The sequence below is a fragment of the Ahaetulla prasina genome, chromosome 1, assembly GCF_028640845.1.
Source record: "Ahaetulla prasina isolate Xishuangbanna chromosome 1, ASM2864084v1, whole genome shotgun sequence".
In the NCBI taxonomy this organism is placed as follows: domain Eukaryota; kingdom Metazoa; phylum Chordata; class Lepidosauria; order Squamata; family Colubridae; genus Ahaetulla; species Ahaetulla prasina.
The window spans coordinates 215,504,652-215,525,576 of NC_080539.1; the positions used below are offsets into that span (position 1 = coordinate 215,504,652).

The following is a 20,925-nucleotide window of genomic DNA, read 5'->3' on the forward strand; positions in this document are numbered from 1 at the left end:
TGTACCTTCAGATAACATGCTTTGTGACTGAAGGTCGAAATATTTTGAATTCTAATAAGCTGGGAGAATTGCTTGAAATGGGTTGCAAAATCTCAAGGCTGCCTTTTGCATCTGCTGTGAAAAGAACCATTGGGAATGGTTGAGCTTGATGATCATAGAATTACTGGATGGTGATTCTAAAACTCTCAAAGGGAAGTTGCTATGGCGATCTAGTTCCAAACTGTGAAATGATTCACCTTTGAAAGGCTTCAGGGTCTGAGAAGCCGAACACATCATTGTTTAGGTGGTCATTGGTTAGGAAATTGCTGATGGCTGTGTAATCAGCACTCCTATGATAGTTAACAATCTAAAAAGGTTTATTCCAAATGATGTGGGACAACAGAAATATGCATGAGATGACTTCTCCGTCTTAGTTTGTTAAGATGCACTTATAAAAATAGTCACTAAATGGAAAAGAGAATTTCTTCAATGGAAAGTGTTTTTAAAAACAAAAATGTTGCCCTGTGATTGATGTGACATTATATATAGGTGATAAATAGCTTTCTAGCTTTCATTTAGTATTGTATAAAATTGGATTTTCTTTTGAAGTGATTTTTGTATGAATTATTCATAATCATAAAGTTTAAAAATGATACCTAAATATGATTTTATTTAGGTGCAGTTAAGATTGTGCAAGCATATGAGTGGTCTTTGTTTATTAGAGGTTCTTCAGCTTTCAGTTAAATATTTTAAATTATATTTAACTTGTATGAATACCTTGGACATATTATACGTGGGCTGTTCCTTTAAAATACAGGCAAAAGCTTCTGGGAATTTTAACTCAGCAATATTACTGTCCCACAGACTTTTCAACCGAACTATTACTATTTCAGTAATATTATGAAAAAGAAGTTCAGATATCATTTTCTGAGGGTTTGGGGGCAAAATTTCAGTGTGTAGGTTAATCACTTAGTTAATTTAATGCTTTATTTATGACAAAATAAGTAAAGTAGATGAAGTCTGTGATATATATAGGTTTCTGTCTTCTCCCCTTCAGGTTTGAATCAATTATTTTGTTGGGTGTGGGAGCTATTAATAGTGTAGTTATCCAAAACAGATCTATTTTTTGTTCTTGGATAATAGTTTTTATGTCTTTGTTCAAAAAAACCCCCAATGTTTACAACAGGAGGAAGAAATGAAAAAATTTCCAATTACATTCTTTTTTTCATTTATTTTAGAGTAACTTAGCATCTCCTATATTTTATATTAGTGACTCTTCAATGAATTGCTAGATTCTGGTCATGCTTCTTACATGCCATTTTAGCTGAACAATGAATTAAGATATTACAAGCAGTCCTCATTTAAAAACTCCTAAATTTGGACCGACATTTGGTTGTTACGTGAAGTGGTTGCTAGGTTCTTTTATTTTTACCTCTCCTTTTCCTTGTAAAGATTGTAAATGTGAGAATTGGTTTAAAGTTAGCTTTTTTCATTATTGTTGTAACTGTGAACTTTCATGAAATAATTACCTGTAATTGAAATCTGAAGAATTTTGTGGTTCAGGCTGAAGTAACTGAAGTTTATCAGGCCAGTGACTTCCTATAGAAATGGAACTTTTGGACATGCTGTTGTAACAGCAGAGAGGCCAACTATCCTGACTCTTGTCAACATTTTTGAAAAGTATATGACAATTAGGGCAGTTTTATAAAGCCGAGTTCATCTTAGTCTTCAAAGAGACAGAATAAGTTTTCATTAATCCTCTATCTGATGTAGGTGGGAATCAGAAAATGGATTCTTGCTAATTTTAATATGGATTACTAGATTTCTTTTGTATATTATCAGTATTAAATTTCCATGTATTGAAATAGTAAAATCACTTTTCTGTCCTAATTTTTGCTTACTGATTAGCTATTGGACAGGTCTATTAGAAATCCAGTTAATGCAGTATTATGTGTGTAAAAATCTGTATATAAAACATTTACATTAAAATGTTGCTGTACGATTTTTCATTGTCTGCTTTTTAGAGTAGAATTAGTCAAAACCTAAGAGTATAAACATGTTTAATGAAAAAAATCTTAGGCTAAGGAGACTGATAAACCAAAGAAAATAATAATTTTCAAAGTCAGTACTTTCATTTAAACTATATTTATACATAATATTAAAAAAAACTAGTTAACTTTAAAATATGTAAGTTCTTGCCATTTAGGGTTCTGTGAAGCTGATCATCAAGAACGTTGCAAATCATTGACTGTTTCTATTTTCAGAATTCCACATCCCCGAGTAATTTACTTTAATTTCACCCAATCTAACCTATACTTCACACCATCACCATTCAGCTCTAATAGCTATGTTCTGTGCATAAGAAAAGCATATAAATGTCCACAATTACACTGCAAATGATTACAACCAGTTAATGTTTTATGAAGCACTATGGAATTGAAGTTGCAAACTATTTAAAAAATGCTTTATTTCAAAGATGTTAGTCAATCAGTTCCATTTTTCACTTTAGGTTTTTGAGTAATCTAGCTACAAAAACTGCTGTTATAATACTTTTAACTTGTGTGTACAGATTACACAATTTAACCTTAAATTCTTTGATATATTTTGGAATGCCGTCTTCTATACATATCTATTATCACAGAACGAAAAGCTGACATTCTCCCTTGCGCTGCTTAGAGAGTCCATTGAATGGATTATCCTCATGTGATTGGCCAGAGACTGAGTTGAAATTTGCTTAAACACACCTCCTCTTCCTGTCTAGCTCCAGTTTATTAACTCAGTCCAGCCTAAAGAGAGCTAATCTCTCTAGCTCCTTTATTGGACTCTCTAATTAGCTTCTTTGAAGAACATTTTACCTTTATTTCTTATTGTGGACTTGGCTGGAAGCTTTGCTGAGTTTGCGGTGGCTGAGCTGCGGCTTCGGCCTTTTTGATTGTATCTCGGTAGGATTCCAGCATTGCCTTGAGAATGAGAAGGGAACAAGGGAATCACCCATTTTGGACTTAATTATCACTAATGATAGAAGGTGTTGAAGCTAGAGGAACCTTGGGTGGGAGTCATCATGCAACATTGGAATTTAACATTATGCAAGCACAAGTGATAGAACAAAGTCAAACTAGAGTCTTGGATTTTAAGAGAGCTAATTTCAATAAACTTAGAGAGAGCTTGGGAAGGATTCCATGGATGAGAAACCTCAAGGGGAAAACAAGTGAAACTTGGCAAATTTAAAAAAGTGAGATTATAAAAACCCAGTGTAGCCCAATACCAAAGAAGAAGAAAAATAAGACATCTCAAAAGAAACCAGCATGGCTGTGTAAAGAATTCTCTGAAAAATTGAATGACAAAAAGGACAAGTATAAAAAGTAGAAAGAGGGCACATAACTAAGGCAGAATATCAGCAAATAGCCGGAGCTTGCAAAGATGAAGTGAGGAAAGCTAAGGCTCACAACGAACAAAGGCTTGCGACAAAAGTACAAAATAACAAAAAAGCGTCTTCCAATATGTTAAAAGCAAGTAAAAAGTAAAGGAAACAATTGGTCCATTGCTGGGAGAAAGTGGCAAGAAGGTGACAAGCAACAGGGAGAAAGCAGAGCTATTTAACTCGTTTTTTGCATCTGTTTACACAAAGGGAAAAAACAGCACCCCAAAAAGCAGATTAGGAACACAAGTTAAAATAGGAAAGAAAATGGTAAGTGAGCATCTCTCTACCCTAGACAAGTTCAAATCACCAGGACCAGATGGATTACACCCCAAGGTTCTGAAGGAACTGGAAGACAAGATCTCAGAACCACTTAATTTTCAAAGATCCTGGAGCACTGGGGAACTGCTAGAGGACTGGAAAAGAGCTGATGTAGTTCCCATCTTCAAAAAAGGAAAAAAAAATAGATCCAGGACAGACCTATCAGCCTGACCTAAATACCAGGGAAGATTCTGGAAAAGATAATCATGCAATGAATCAGCAAACAAAGTAATAACCAAAAGCAAACATGGGTTTGTCAAAAACAGATCATGCCAGACTAATCTTACTCCATTCTTTGACAAAATGACAAAACTAGTGGATCAGAGGAATGCTGTCGATATAATTTACTTTGACTTCAGTAAGGCATTTGACAAAGAAGACCATAACCTACTACTTGATAAAATAGAAAAATGTGGGTTAGACAGCATCACCACCAGATGGATTCGTAACTGGTTGACCAACCACATTCAACATGTAGTCCTCAATGGAACTGCATTTACATGAAGGGAGGTATGCAGTGGGGTACCCCCGGGCTCTGTCTTAGGCCCAGTACTTTTCAATATCTACATCAATGATTTGGATGGGGGGATAGATGGGTAATTCATCAAATTTGCAGATGACACCAAGCTAGCAGGAATAGCCAACACTCTGAAAGATAGGCTTAAGATACAGAAGGATCTTGACAGACTTGAACATTGGGCTTCAACATCTTCATCAATGATTTGGATGATTCGCCTGTGTTTTTGCCCTCCGCCAGCCCCCAAGAGCACTGTGGGGGCCTCCCAAACCCTCTGTGCACCGTTTTTGCGAAAACAGGCAAAATGGGCGGGGCTTCTGGAGGCCAAAAATGGTTGTATTCAGTGTATAAGATGCACCAACATTTCCACCCTCTTTGGGGGGGAGTGTGTCTTATACTCCAAAAAATACGGTAATCAGAGGAGCGACTTGCCTCTAGAAATTGTGGGTATTCCAACACTGGAGATTTTTAAGAAGAGATTGGACAACTATTTGTTTGAAATGGTATAGGGCTTTCTGCTTGAGCAGGGATTGGACTAGAAGACCTCCAAGATCCCTTCCAACTCTTATTCTGTTATATAGGGAAATATAATTAATTGTTAAAGACAAATTATTAGGAAGCAGACTAAAAGGCCAATATTGCCAAAGGGAGCTTTCTAAGAAATGCTACCTGATGTACACACTGAGCTCGCTAGACGAGTAATGCTCAACCTCTCAATAGATGAGGGGTCAATATCATGTAGAAGGCTTAGATTTGTTACATACTAAGGAATTTTAGTAGATAAGCCAAACTTATACAAGGGACAGGCTCTACTTATAACCTAGCTCTTAGCATATAATATCAAAATAGAAGACAAGCAGCTTTTAAACTGCACCCTTGGGAAATTAGGAAGACACGAATAAAGGTTTTTTGTAGTATTAAGGGGCTTCAATTTCCCTTACATAGATTGGATATATTGATGTCAAGGCTATGACTTGAAAGCCAGAGTTTTTAAGTCCCTAGATGATTATGAACATGAATTTGGACAAACTCCGGGAGACAGTGGCGGACAGAGGCAGTGGCGTGCTATGGTCCATGTGGTTGCAAAGAGTCAAACACGGCTTAGCAATTGAACAGCAATTGAAAAGCAACAAAGATGATTATGCTTCAGGGTTACTTGTTAAGATTAACTCTACAGTGCTCTCCCTGAAATAATAAGGAAAAGACCACTGTAGAGTTAATCTTAAGAAGTGACCCTTACCTGTTATAAGATGTAAGGCTTGTTGAAACAATAGAGACAGCAATCCATAACATGGTTGTATTTTACAAACATGCAAGCTGGAAACTTCCAAAACAGACCTGTTTGCCTACCACAGAGGCAACTTTTCCAAATGAAGGCGACCATTAAGGATGAGTAGAAGGGATCAAACTGGTTAAAAAAACCCCAAAGATTTGGAATAGCAATACTTGAGGTTAGATTAGTATGTAACCCCCAGTTTGTACCTTATCCTTGTAGTGCCCGCTTTGCGAACTGCATGTATTTGTTTGTTTGTTTTTAATTCATTTCCTCTCTGATACTGATATAAGCTTTTTCCAGATTATGGAACAAACTAACAAAAAGTTTTAATATTTCATCATTTATAGAAGTACATTATTTTTATAGAAATGATGAGTTTTTGTCATAGCCATGCAACTTTGAATATTTTGCATTCCTTCCTAATTTCAGTTAGATTTTGGACTGTGGGGATGTTTTGTCTCTAGCTAAATCCAAGATAGTTTCCTATTGCTCTGAGAAACTTAGATGTTGCAACTGATTACTTTGCTATTTGAGAGAAGAATTATGATGAAGAATTAAACCCCAGATTTCTTTAAACCCCCAGAAAATTACACTGTCAGATTTACTTCCAGGTAAACAGCATCAATTTACAGAATCAAATTATTTGGAGTCAAAGATTCCAGACAGTATGGCTAATTCCAGTTCCAAGGTTCAGAATGGAATACTTTACATACTTGATGAACTTTTTCTAACCTGCTCCTTCCAGTCTTTGAATGGTGCATCCATCATCACTATATCTGAGTTCATCCACCTTGCTGTTGGTCATCCTCTTCTTCTTAATCTTTTCCAGCATCAGAATCTTCTCTAGAAGACATTCTTTGTGTAATGTGATAATTTGAGCCTAGTGATTTTTGCCTTATTAAAGAAAGGAAGTAAAGCCCCCTACGATCCCAAGATGTATTTATTTAATTTATATGGCTGTCCAGCTCGCAGGATCAAATCTGCCAGCTAAATCTTGCTAAAAGCAACAGATAAAAAGAAAAACTACAGAACACATCATGTCTAAAGCTACTCACCTATCTGCACATTTAAATTTCTTTAAAAAGTTTAATTACTGGCCTGTTGCTTGAGAGGAAAAAGGAAGATGAAAACAAGTATCTTTCAAGTGTCTGCAGATAGTTTTATTCTAATCAAGACCAGATATCTATTTTGCATGGATCACATCTATCACTTAGAAATCATAGAAGAGTGATCCTTCTTTCCCAATAATTTTTAATTTGTCCTTTCATTAATGAATGTTTCAATGCATGTCATCTTATCAGTTCACTGAACTTCTTAATACTTATTTTTGTTACCTAGTTGGTATGTTTTTCTGCTGGTGTTTCTTCTTTAAACTTTTTAAGTTTCTGTCTCATGTTTCTTATTTAGAGAATGCAGAGTCATTAGAATTACATTCATAACTTTAAGCACCAATTCATATCGAAGAGCAGTGTAGCTCTTTATGTTTCTATTTGTGCAGGTAGGTGCATGAAAGTATCTGTGCTGGGAAAAGATGGAAATAGAGGAAAATAAAATTAGGAGCAGAAGAGAAGGGAGAGGTTAGTGGACAGGAAAGGAAGAAAAGAGAAGAAAAGAGAGAGGACTATTTAAGTGACGGGTCCCCAAATTCTTCAGCTCATCAACCCCCTCATGAAGTTTCAGATAGTTTGACCCCCAAACATTAATTGTATGAAAACAATAAATACTACTTTGACTAAAATACTACAATTAACCCTAATAATATAACATCAACCCCTTACACAGTCCCATCTCAGTGTTGACCACTTCAGAGAACTTCAGAGAACCATGATGTAGGCATTACAGAAAGAGTGAAAATTCACCAGACAAGCAGTTTCTCCTAAGAAATATAAAGACCTCACAAAGTATTTAATTGTTTCTTGAAAATTCTATCACCAAAGTTGTTTGAAGAGCAGATTTTCAACAAGTCTTCTCACACTTGGGCTATTTCAGTTACAAATGTCATTGTACAATGTGGATTTTCGGTTCACTTCCCAGTTCAAGCAGACCTGAAGGCCAAGAAAAGCTTCAGAGAGAAAGGGATCCTGGATGTTGCTGTTCAAGATAGCATAGCATCTCTTAAATGTGCTATTTTTTGAAGTGGCTGGCAGAGAATAAATCAATTCAACAGACTGAAATGTATTTAACAATTTACATGCCTCAACACCTTAGAAAGGTTTTCTTTAGAGCACGGTTTGAAAAACCTGATTCTGTGACAAGGTATGGGAAGTATCTTGAAGTTCCATTCACAGAATGGCTGGGTATATGTGGCAATATGTTGCTATGAATACATTGTACTTACTTTCTTTGATGGTAAACTATACTCTGTAAAAGATTTGATTACCTAGGACAGTGATGGCGAACCTTTTTGGCACCGAGTGGCCAAACGGGAATGCGTGTGTGCGCCAGAGCGCCGGGAACCCAAAGACCAGCTGACCGGTGTGCATGCACCTGCTGGCCAGCTGGTCTTTGTATGTGCCGGAGCACTGAAAACCTGAAGATCAGGTGGCCGGCGTGCATATGCATGCCGGCCAGCTGGTCTTTCGGTTTCCAGCGCACTGGCGCGTGCAAAGACCAACTGGCCGGTGCGCATGCATGGACCAGGTGGCCAGCACATGCATGCACACTGGTCAGCTGGTCTTTCGGTTTCCCATACTCCGGCGTGCACGAAGACCAGCTGGCCAGCACACATGCACCCTCCGGAAACCAGAAAAGCAGCTAGCGACACTGTATTTGCCTTGTGCACAGTCACTCACGCCCTTGTGACGTCTCGTCTGGACTACTGCAATGCTCTCTACATGGGGCTCCCCTTGAGGGGCATCCGGAGGCTACAGTTAGTCCAGAATGCAGCTGCGTGGGTGATAGAGGGAGCCCCTCGTGGCTCCCGAGTGACACCTATCCTGCGCCGGCTGCACTGGCTACCTGTGGCCTTCCGGGTGCGCTTCAAGGTGTTGGTGAATGTCTTTAAAGCGCTCCATGGCATAGGGCCGGGATACTTACGGGACCGCCTGCTGCTACCGAATACCTCTCACCGACCCGTGCGCTCTCACAGAGAGGGGCTCCTCAGGGTGCCATCGGCGCGACAGTGTCGTCTGGCGACACCCAGGGGAAGGGCCTTCTCTGTGGGGGCCCTCTGGAACGAACTCCCCCCAGGACTTCGTCAACTTCCGGACCTCCGAACCTTTCGCCGCGAGCTTAAAACCTACTTATTCATCTGCGCTGGACTGGGTTAGTGTTTTAATGGGTTTTAATGGGTTTTAGTTCTAAATTTTAATTCTGGCCAATTTTAATAAGTTTTTTAATTGTATTTTAATTTGTATTTATAGTATTGTATTTTTACTTGGCTGTGAACCGCCCTGAGTCCTTCGGGAGAAGGGCGGTATACAAATTTAAATAATAAATAAATAAATAAATATGTGCCCACAGAGAGGGCTCTACGTGCCACCTCTGGCACGCGTGCCATAGGTTTACCATCACGGGCCTAGGAGGTCCTTTTTGAAATCTAGGTTACATTGGGGAGTTCCACAGGGGAGACGATAGAAAAATATGTTCTAGCTTTTTCAGTATTGTTTTTATAGTCTCTTGATATTTATTAATTAATCAATAAATTAACTGTTGCTGTAGTACTTGGATTTTTAAATTGTGAGCCTCAGTGTGTTAGAAACAAAAGGAAGAGTCTGTCTTTACATGAACGTAAAATCAGAAAATTAGAAAAGATGGAAAGATAAGCATGCCTAGAAAATTAAGAACATTCATATCCGTTTTATATATTTTAACATTTGCTTAGATGCATAAATATAAAAAGTGAATTGCTGCAAACATTCTAGTTTTTGGCATTTCTTTCCTTCAATAGGCAAGATGTAGGCAGCTTCATATTTAAGTCAAACTAGTTTCCTTTGCTGTATCATAAAACTTTCAGTCCAATCAGCAACTGCATTTAAATACTGCAAATTGTAGCAGCAAAACAATAATTCTGCTGATTAGCCCCTTTCCATTTCTTGTAAGTGAACTGTTTATGCTGTTGAGTACCTTTTGAAAAAAGAAAAAGCCAAAACAGCCTTGATTAGTCAAGGAGTAATTGGATGACTTGATTTTAGCAAGAGAATGAATTGGTTGATGATAGCCTGTAACTAAGTGTAGTGGTTCTGTTCAGAGGAATACATAACATAGAGTCATCAGATCTTGACAGGTATAACATAAGCATTGACAAAATCTCTGGATGTTTTGAAATAATTATCGTATGGATGGTGTAAGAAATGGAAGAAGTATGTGCATATTGTAAAATAATACCAAGGCAGCTTGTAATTTAAAGGGGGTCAATAAAATATAGATGGAATTTATATTGTGTTAAAATATGGGAAGAAGCAGGGTAGAAGAATACGTAAATACCTGCAGAAACCATGCTCCTGTTATTGTATAATAGGAAAATGATATCCGGGCTGTTACTGAAATGAAACAGATGAGAGCGGTCTTTAAGACTGTGAAACAGCCTTCAAAAGTGAGTTGTTGAAAGAGCAAACAAAAATATACAGTCTACTCTAAAGGAATATTTCATACAGACTAATTGGAAACATTTTAGAGCCAATTATAGAACTTTGAATTAGGAGAGGTTGAAGGATAGGCTGTTTGAGATTAATAATAGGTTCCTTGGGTGCAATTAAAAAAAATTGCCACATAATAACTCAGACTTAACAATTGTCAATAAGAAAGAGAAAAGGTCTGGGTAGTGGACATTGCAGTACATGGAGACAGCAGAATAGAAGAGAAAGAACTAGAGAAAAATCACAAAATACAAAGACCTGCAAATAGAATAGAATGCCTAGGGCAAAAGAAAGCAAAAGTAATTAAAATATTTAAGATTTAATAAACTGGCTATGGTGGTTCCATGGGTATTGGTACACTGGGCGCCATACTGGGTACTTAAAAATATGCACATTGGCAGAATTTCCATCTGTCAATTACAAAAGGCCATGCTGCTTGGATCCGCACGTATACTGCGGTGATACATTACAACATATCAGGTTCTTGGGAAGTACTCAATGCAAATGAAGACCAAAACCAGCTAGAGAACTGGCAGCTGTGATTTCACATTTTTGTGTATACTATAATAAGGGTAGCTAGATAAATAAACTCATGAGCCATATTTGGCACACAAAGTGGAGCCTCTACCTCTGTCATACAAAGGCACTGAAAAATGATCATTTTTGTGCAGCTTAATATTTAAGCGTAGCATGTTGTGCTGAAACTATCATGTGGTATCTCTTCTGAAATCTTCATTATCAATCCCTTTAAGTTATACTTTGTTTTTACAAATGCAAGTACAAAAGTATGCATACAATTGTACTCATATTTAAGGGAGAACATATTTAAAAGAATTTTCTGAGACAGACTTAGACATTTGTAATAAAAGTGAATAAAGTATAAATAGCAAGTAACAGCATTATAGTGCCATGCTATTACATAATACTGGGAAAAGTATCATATTCAAATCTGTGTGGATGGAAAGCAATATGGGCAACTAGATATTGCAAGTACAATTTTTATTTGATCAGTAACTGAAATTGTACTTCTGGGTGCATGGAAAGCTAAAATCATAGCGATTATTTTTTCATGGTGATGGTAGATTCATTTCCTCTTTTTATACGTGAATAGTGAAATTTTAGATTTAAAATAAATCTTTGGCTTTTTTCTCTAGAGAGATCATAGTTTTCAATCCAGTCACTATCATTAGTTATTCTGGGCACATTATGATTGATCAGTTTAAAATATAATTTTAAATAACAGTTTAGTTAATACCAGTTTGTAGTTAAGTAAGTTGATTGTGTATTTTGATATTGTGTTTGCTTAAGTAGCTTTCACGCAACCTGGAATAGGTTTAGTGAAGAGAAGGAATTGACACTAGAAATTGGCTTACAAACAGAGTTTGAAAGGCTTGGGAAAGAGAAAAGGATGGGAAAGTGAAGAGGAATGAGGATATAATTGATCTCTTTAAGTATCTTAAAGTACGGGTGTCAAACAGGCGGCCCGCGGGATGGATGCGGCCCACGATAGACCCAGAGTTGTCCCTTGGGGCCATCCTGGAGACGGCGAGGGACTGTCCTGTGCCACCCCAACCCCTCCCACCCAGTTGGCTGCGATGACCAGGCCATGCCCATCCTGGCCCCCCAAGGGCAAAAAAATTTCTGATATGGCCAGCGATGGGATTGAGTTTGACATCCTTGTCTTAAAGGATATCACATAAAAGTAGGTTTAGAGTTTTTATTCATTAGTTCAGAGTGGTAGAGGATGTGAAGGTTTGGGTTAGAAAAAAGCAGATTTTAATTGAGTTTAAGAAAGAAAAGTCTTTTCTAATCTAGGTGATAAATAATTATAGTTATGTTTATAAAACATATTTCAAACAATTTGATTAATTGTTTACTTTACTAAATTCTTTACTAAATTTACTAAAAAACTTTACTAAATTCTGGGTTAAGGGAAGTTACGTAACTTATCTTCCCAAATTAAAATTAAATCTCAAAAGGCAACTATTCATTTAATTAATTACATGCATTAATTAATTTCCTGTAAATCAGTCAAATGTGTCTTTCCTTACATATTTTTTGCAACTCTTTATTTTTCTTTGAAATTCTTTTAAAGTTCTGACCTTACTTCCATTGGGGCCCTGCTAAAATTGGATGTAAAGTAAAAGCACTTCCTCAATTTTGGCAAGATCCCAACAGCTCTTTGAATGATTAAAATGTTAAATGTAAATTCATACGAAGTTGGAATAAAACATGTGTCTGAAAAATTCTCAAATACGTACAAAAAAATCAATCATAGGATGAATATGGTAAAGTGACAAGAATACACCTAAATACTTCCTTTTACTATTATTGTCAAGGGGTAAAAAAAATACAACCTAGAGCTTGAGAAGGAAGGAAATGATTCCTCTAAAATAGGAACAAGGAATGCAAAACGTCGTGGTCATCATCAACATTATCATCTGATATTATTTTACCTAAAGGGTTTCTTTTCAGGTATTTTGAAAATGCAGTTACTGTAAAATAAATTAGATTAATCAGTCCTGGTTGTAAGCATTAAAATATCTTCACTTGTTTTCATTTTTAAAAGTAAAATAAACATTTCAAAGGATTAGTATTGACATGGGAAGGCATATGTGGCCACTTGAACTGAGCTAAGCAATGTCAGGAAAAAATTGTACCTCACAATGTTTTTAGGGGAAAAAAACCCCAGATGACAAGCTGCTGTCTGTATTTTTTAGTCGTATAATTAGAAGGGAAAAGATTAGTTTTACCATGCATAGTTTTCAAAATGAAGACACTGTGATATTCCTCACACAAAGAGAAGGTGACATGAATTGGCCTGACATGTGGCTGACATCTTTTCAGAAATACATGGGAGGTTTTGTTTTCATGCAGCCTAGGTGTTTCAGAGTACAGCATTAAATTTCACGATCCAAATTCAATTAGAAAAAAGAATTGGGTCACAAGATTTTTTTTTAATCAGGAGGTTATTATAATTGGCAACTCTAAAAATGTTGTAACCATGCTAAATTGTGTTTAAAACATTGTGCCTGAAGTTAGTGGGTTGATTCTGCTATTACATGGTGTCAATTTTTTTTTGTCATGAATTATTCATGAATAAGCCTACCATTTAAATTATAGTTTGCTATTAATAAATGTTTAATTTTTGTTTTCGTACGATTCTTTATTGATAACTCAAGAGTATCCCAGTTGAATTATGTTGCCACATTATGCCTTCAGAAGGGCATAAAGTCAGTACACATGCTTCAGTAATATCTGGTTGTTTTACCCTTATGTTTCCAGTTGGCAATTTGAAATTATGGCTTCAGCTGCACTTTAAATATGTGATAATAGCATGTGTTTCTAATAAGGGCCAGCACCATTTTGTTGAGTTAGTGTGAATGGTTGTCACTCATATATGACAAATGCACCTTCATCTGCTTCTTTGATGGCCCCCTAAAAACCATACCCTCAAATCAGACCGATGAAATTAGCTGCTGTGTAAATTGTGTGTCTGAGTGGTTCATTATCTAATCACCGTCAGAACCATAGTGATAAAGTAGTTGGAAGCAGAGAAGAGGTCTGCCAGATGATTTCAGGCCCTTGCCCCCCCCTTTCTTTTCGTAAATTCTGTTTCCCTTGGAAACCCATTACTATACTAGAGAACTTCACCATTCTTTGACAGAACTTCCTGACAGTTTCAATGTTTACTTTATTCTAAGCCACTGTGTTTATCAAATGATACATAAAGACAATTTTCCTCAGCCAGCTCTAAGACCTTATGAGATGATACTGACTCGAAAAAGAACACTGGAAAATTTAAAATATCAATGGTGTTCTGCCCTCGTAGTCATAACTACTGGGTTGTAGTGTGTCTAATTTTTACCCCTATCTTAGGTTTGTTTTGTGCGTCTGTGTGTGTCTACCACGTTTGTGACATATTAGGTACTTTGTGCATCGTTGTTAGCTAAGAATATTGCCTAACCCACCCACTTTTGCTTCCACAAAGGATCGTTTGATGATGATGATATTACGCACGTTGAAGGAAGCGTGGAGCCAGTTCGTGACATTGAAATAATACATGAAGAACTTAGACTAAAAGATGAGGAAATGATCATGCCCATTATAGACAAATTAGAAAAAGTGGCTGTACGAGGAGGTGACAAGAAATTAAAACCTGAATATGTAAGTAAGGAAACATTCCATTTCAAAAGTTTATATTTTGGAGTGTAGGATTGATGTGTTTTAGAAAACAGGGTTGTCATATTAATGATTCTCAGATTATCATTGGGTTTTACTGCCCTGGAAAAAAGGCACTAGTTTCTTTTGAAGAACTATTCCACCAGTATGTATCAAATTGCAGTAACATGGTCTTTTTAGTTATATATACTTACGTAATTGTACAAATATAACTACACAGTGGTGAAGATTTATTATTTATAATTTAATAGACAATGTGTAACTTCTGCATGTATGTACATTCTTCTTAAAATCTGTCAAACTAATTCAAGTAGGAGAATCACTGCAGAATAACGATGATTTGGACTCAACTATGGGTCCATTGGATAAATCTGAAATATTCTTTTAGTTTAATTTATCTTGTTGTTGTTGATGTCAACACAAATCAATCCTCTGGCAGTCCAGTGTGAGTTGGGAGAAAGATGTTTTTTATACTTCCTTATCGAGGTCTGGGAGAAAATAGTGCTTTCAAAGTCAGGCAGGTAGCTTTTATATCTAATGGGGGATTAGAACCTGGGATCTTGTACCTATTCTAGTCCAGTACATGAACCATTACACTATACTGGATTTTACCTCAATCTGTATTGGGGATAAAATAAGAACTGTCCTCTTCTCACCCTATGTACATGGCCTTGAATTCCAGGCAGCATATTAATATAAAACAATTTATATCATAATTCAATTTTTACAATACTAATATTAATACAGTATTAATATCAGTATTGTAAAGTGTTGAATTATGATATAAATTGTGAAATACATTAATGTAAAACAAATAAAAACAAAATATCTACCGTGTTTCCCTGAAAATAGGACATGTCCCGAAAATAAAGCCAAGCCAGATTTTTGGGGTGGGCGTAAATATACACCCTTCCCCTGAAAATAAGCCCTAGTGACTGGGTGGGTGTGGCCAGCACAGGAAGCAGCTCTTCCCTTCCCTGGTCACTTAAGGGCTTCTCGGCCCCTTAATCCAATCAGCTGAGCCACTCAGGCTGCTATTCACAGCTGATTCGCGGGTGCTGCCCCGGCCAGCGCCTCCAGCAAGCGCGGCCACTTTTGCCATCGATTACAGCCACTTCTGCAACAGGAGGCCAAGCGATGCACCCCCATGTGCCTAGCGTCGGCCTTCCAAAGGGTACTGTAGCAGCAGCTATCAACAATTTTTTTACCCTTATTTTGTCCCAACAGTTCTGGGCCACGTGGGTGGGGATGAAATAAAGGTTGAAAAATTGTGGATAGCTGCTGCTACCCTTAGGAAGGCCGGCGCGAGGCACAAGTCTTCTGCTGCAGAAGTGGCTGTGCCCGAGGAGCGCTTTTGGGAGAGAAGGCAAAGGGGAAGCGATCGCTTGCAAACTCCCGCCCCACTCCCACCTCTCCGCCAGGTGACTCCCGGAAGCCCCAGATGCCCAAAGCCCGCACCTGCCAGGCTCCCTTTTCCACAGTGTCCAGCTCTTTATCGAGAGCGGTGGTAGGTGGGGTGAAGGAGAAGCGAGACGCATGGAGTGAGACAGGGCTCACTTCTCCCCCTCTTGCCAGGCATGGCAGGGCTTCCGGCTCCTGCCCAAATTGGATGCAATTTGGGGGTGGCAGGTGGGGAAGGGTGGGGCCAGGTAGATGCAAGATGTGTTTTACCTGCCTTGTAGCTCCATTGTATGTCTTGCCATTGTCTGCAGGCAAACATGTTTTTAAAAAAACCTTGCAAGTTCAATCAAACTTCTCTAACTCACGAGAAGTTTGGTTTTCCTTTACAACGTGTTTGCCTGCAGACAATGGTGAGACATGTGACAGAGCTGCAAGGCAGGTAAGACGTGTGTCTCGTGTCTCCCCAGCCCCACCTCTCCCCACCTGCCACCCCCAAATTGCACCCAATTTGGGCAGGGACAGGAAACCCTGCCATGCCCGGCAAGAGGGGGAGAAGAGACGGCAAGAGGAGCCCTGTCACGCTCCACATGTCTCGCTTCTCCCCCACCCTACCTGCCACCCCCCTCAATAAAGAGACGGCGGGGAAGGGCAGTAGCCAGGCTGCTGTTACGTACCATTGGGGTGCGTGGAGCCGTCTTACCTGCCTTGCAGCTCTGTTGCATGTCTTGCCGTTGTCTACAGGCAAACATGAAGGATTAAAAAAAACTTGCGAGTGCAATCAAACTTCTTGAACTCGCGAGATTCCCACCTTTGGTTGCCCCAGCGAACAGCAGCGCAACATAGCAGCAGCCATGAGGTGGCCACGCTCATTGCTTCCTGCACCCCCAAAATACCTGCCCCTCCCAATAATAAGGCCAAGCCCTTATTTCGGGGTTCAAAAAAATATAAGACAGGGTCTTATTTTCAGGGAAACACGGTATATTAGACAAACTCAAAAGTTCTTAAAATATGCAAATGTTCAAAAATGAAGACTGAAAAGAAGGAATAGCTGACGTTGAACCACGTGAAATAAGCATATGGCCCTAGTTTTAACATAAAATAGAGGTGGCTTCACAGATTTCTGTGTTAAATCCTGTAATAGCTTCAGGATTTATTTGCAGTAGGTTGCAGCTAACTGTCCCTGACAGCTAGAATAAAGAAACAAGCAGGATTTGATTTGAAAAAAAAAAAAAAGATTTCAGCAGTCACCAGTTATGAAGAAACAATTTATTCACTGAAATCCTAATTTATTCATTAGGCAGGAAGATTCTGTAATCATAAAATGCATTTTTCTTTGATACAACTTCAGTTCATATTTTTTACCACTTGCTAATGTAAATTTCATTTATATGATATATTTAGCATGATCATAGAATCAAGCAAGCAGATACATATTTGTGAAATCCTTTGCATTGAATCAAATCAAAACATATTAGATTCTGTCCAATCTAATTAATTTTTGGAGTTGTTTGGAGGATATTTATATTTAACAATATATTACAACATTTTAAATTAGTGTTAATAATCTTGCTTATTACTGCTAGTCTTTCAGCAGTTACAGAATGATTATTTTTTAAAATAACTTTCTTATTTATAAACAATAGTTTAACAAAAAAGCAATTTCCATCAAGTCAGCACAAAACACATCATTAACTGGATGATACATTTACATTTGTTTGGGTATTCCTCTTCATTTAGAGTTTAAAAAGAAAACAAGCTTTCCAAAATTTATCTCTGTTTTTAATGAATTACTCCAGAGATAGAAAACACTATTTCTACATTAGCAGGAGAAATTACTGTTGTTAAGTGTAGTGTAACAAGCAAATGTTAACATTACACCAATGTACAACTTTAAAAAATCAATCCATAAAAATTTCCTGAATGAATAATTTGTTATTTTTTAACAATATGGAGAAAGATAATAGAACTAGGCTTGGAGCTACATAGGGAGCTACATTTAAAGTTGCAGAATTTTTAGCAAACCTTTAAAGCAATGGGGGGAAGGCAAGGGTGAAATGCTCCCAGTTCGGACTGGATCGCCTGATTCGGTAGCAATAGTAGCTGGTGGTCCAGAGAACCGGTAGCAAAAATCCCTGGCCCTGCCCACTGCCCCTGCTGAGCTGTGCCATCATTAGAAATTTGTTTTTTTTTTACTTTTAAAAGCATTTTTTCTTCAGCAGATAAAATGCTTTTAAAAGTAAAAAAAAAGCCTTTGATGATCACGCGGCTCAGCTGGGTTCATCAGAATCCTTTAAAAGTTTTTTTTTAAACAACCTCTTGGCCGAAGAGGTTGTAAAAAAAAGGTTTTAAAAGGTTCCTCTGGCAATCCCAGTTGAGTTGCCTGATCACCAGAACCTTCAAAAACCATGTTTTCTACTAGCTCTTCGTCTGAAGAGGTTGTTAAAACAATCCTTTTAAGAGGTTCTGGGCTGCGATCAGGCAACTTCAGCTGGGATCGTCAGAGGAGCCTTTTAAAAGCTTTTTTCCCTCTGGCGATCCCAGCTGAGTTGTCTCATCATCACAGGCTTTTAAAATCATTTTTTAACAACCTCTTACAATAGCCCCCGCCCATGTCCACCGATTCGCCCGTCCCCACTTGCCTAATTACTGCTCCTTTCGGGCTCGCTAAGCCTTGCTTTGCTTCAGCTGCTGCAATCAGTTGCATCATCTAGCAACTGAATCTGTCTGCCTGCAATCCATCTCCTCGATGAGCAACTCAATCTGCCTGCCTCCAGTTGGGTAAGTAAATGGGGGGGAAGCTTTAAAAAATAGTTAATTGGATTTTTTTTAAGGTTTTTTTTTTAGACAGCAATTTAAAGTTAAGGAAGTTTTAAATTTAGCTGCTTTTATCTAAAACAGGGGTCTCCAACCTTAGTAACCTTAAGGCTTGTGGACTTAAACTTCCAGAGTTCCTCAGCCAGCTTTCCTGGAGCAGGAATTCTGGGAGTTGAAGTCCACAAACCTTAAAGTTATTAAAGTTGGAGATCCCTGATCTAAAAAGATATAAATAAAATAAAATAATAAAATAAAGTATTTGTGCAGCTTTCTGAGATTTGGTGTGTTTCTGTAGTGTTTCACTCTAACTTCTCAAACACACAAAATCTCATAAAGCTGTATGTGGCATTTTGTGTGTGTGTGTGTGTGAGTCAGTTGTGTTGTGTTGTATTGTGTGTGTGTGTAAAGTGTGAAAGTTATTTTTTGAGCTTTTTGTGGCTGTGTGAGGTTCCTGCTTGTTGCAGGGACTATTTTGGGTGAGGTACAGCTGCTTTTACATTGTGTGTGAGTCAGTTGTGTTGTGTTGTGTGTGTGTAAAGTGTGAAAGTTAGTTTTTGGTACCTCTTATTGTTTTGTATACTTTATGATTTTTATTATTTATTGTTATTGGCCACACCCACCCAGTCATCTGACCACCAAGCCATGCCCACCAATTAAGTCATGCCCACAGAACTGGTAGGGAAAATTTTTAGATTTCACCCCTGGGGGAAGGGTCGAAAAATTGAAATATAGAAAACCCCTAGATTTGGGGTTCTCAATTCAGCAGACATTGGTTGTAATGTATAAAATCTGAGCTTGGACTTTGCCTCAACCAACAGATTTTGGCAAATCAATCCAAAAAAATCTCCATACACGTTACATTCCTCCTCCTCCTCCTCCTCCTCCTCCTCCTCCTCCTCCTCCTCCTCCTCCTCCTCCTCCTTCATTTTAGCCACTGTCTATCCACTTCAGGATGAAGGCCTCTTCTGCATGTTTCCAAGCAATACGGTCCTGAGCGAATTGGACACACAATACTTGCTGATGTTATTGATCCATGATCCATTTGATTTTAGGTTTCTTTCATGGATGCTTTTTATCAAGTGGGATCCATTCTATGACTGCCTTGCTCAACCTGCTATCAGTTCTTCTTGCTGTATGACTAGCTCGTTTCCATTTCAATTCTTTTACTGTCTTCTTTGCTGGCTGAGGAATTCTGGGAGTTGAAGTCCACAAGCCTTAAAGTTGCCAAGATTGGAGACCCCTGCTCTAATCCATATGCAGGTCTTTCTATCTTGTCTTGTAATGCTGAACATATATCTTTCCATGGCTCTTTGCATCATCTGTAGATTTTTTATCAATTGTGAGGTTAGTAATTCATGTTTTACTGGCATATGTTAGGGCAGGTAACACACGCTGATCGAATACTTTTCAGGCATAGGAGAGGTTGTTCTTGAAAACTATGCTTAGCTTGCTGAATGCCTGCCAACAACATTTAACACGCCATTCTATTTCCTTTATTGTATCACCTTCCATTGAGATCTGTTGGAGAAGGTATATGTAGTGGTCTACTATGTCTAGTTCTTCTCCAGATATAAAAAAAAATACTTTCTTTGATGAATTTATTAAACATAACTTGGGTCTTTTTCAGGTTTATTTTTATGCCAAATGTTCCCTTGCTTTGTGCACCTCTTATATGTATCCTTGTAATTCTTCTGGGTCTTGTGAAAAGAGAACAACATTTGCAAATCTTAATTGATTTAAATAGTGATTTTTATTCCATCTTTTGCCCAGCCTAGTTTGCAAAATACTTCTTCAAGGCAGACTGAGGAAAGGATAGGTGATAATGTATCGCCTTGTCGTATACATCGTTCTATGTTGATTTCCACTTTAAAGCAAATAGTTACCATTGTTTTTTCATATATTGATTGTAGTAAGTTTAAGCAGTGTTTACTCCTTGGTTCAGCAATGCTGGAATACAGAGTCAAATGCCTTTTCGTAGCCAATGAAAGTAAGAAAGAGGCATCGTATACTCGCTATGCCTTTCAATGAGTTGTTAAACAATATGGATGTGATCCATTGTGCTGTAACCACTTCTGAACCCTGCCTGCTCCTTTGGTTGTGTATCATTTAACGTTCTCAATATTCTTTTTGCTATTATCTTGATGAAAACCTTGTAGATTATTGAAATAAGGCTTATTGGGCAATAGTTCTTTAAATAATCTTGTACTCCTTTCTTATGTATAAGAATCACTTAGCATTTTTCCATGCATTGGTTATTTTTCTTCTCTGATCCATCTCGAGTATAGTTTTGCTAGTATTTTGTGTAAAATGTGACCACCAGCTTTCAGCAACTTAGCCATTAACACAGTAATTTCCTGAAGCTTTGCCATTTTTCATTGATTTTGTGGGACTTGATACTTCCTCTACTTGAATATCTAGCATTTCCTCTTTTGTGGGTGTT

The 20,925-nt window shown here is 37.8% G+C and overlaps 1 protein-coding gene across 2 annotated transcripts in view; it reads left to right on the forward strand.

Annotated features, from left to right (window-relative positions):
• OLA1 (Obg like ATPase 1) overlaps window positions 1–20,925 on the forward strand; it is a 95,015-nt gene that overhangs the window by 27,375 nt on the left and 46,715 nt on the right. For both annotated transcript variants that reach the window (XM_058190383.1, XM_058190392.1), the window contains exon 5: window positions 14,080–14,255. In XM_058190383.1, coding sequence (XP_058046366.1) covers window positions 14,080–14,255 — 176 coding nt within the window. The remainder of the gene's footprint in view (window positions 1–14,079; window positions 14,256–20,925) is intronic.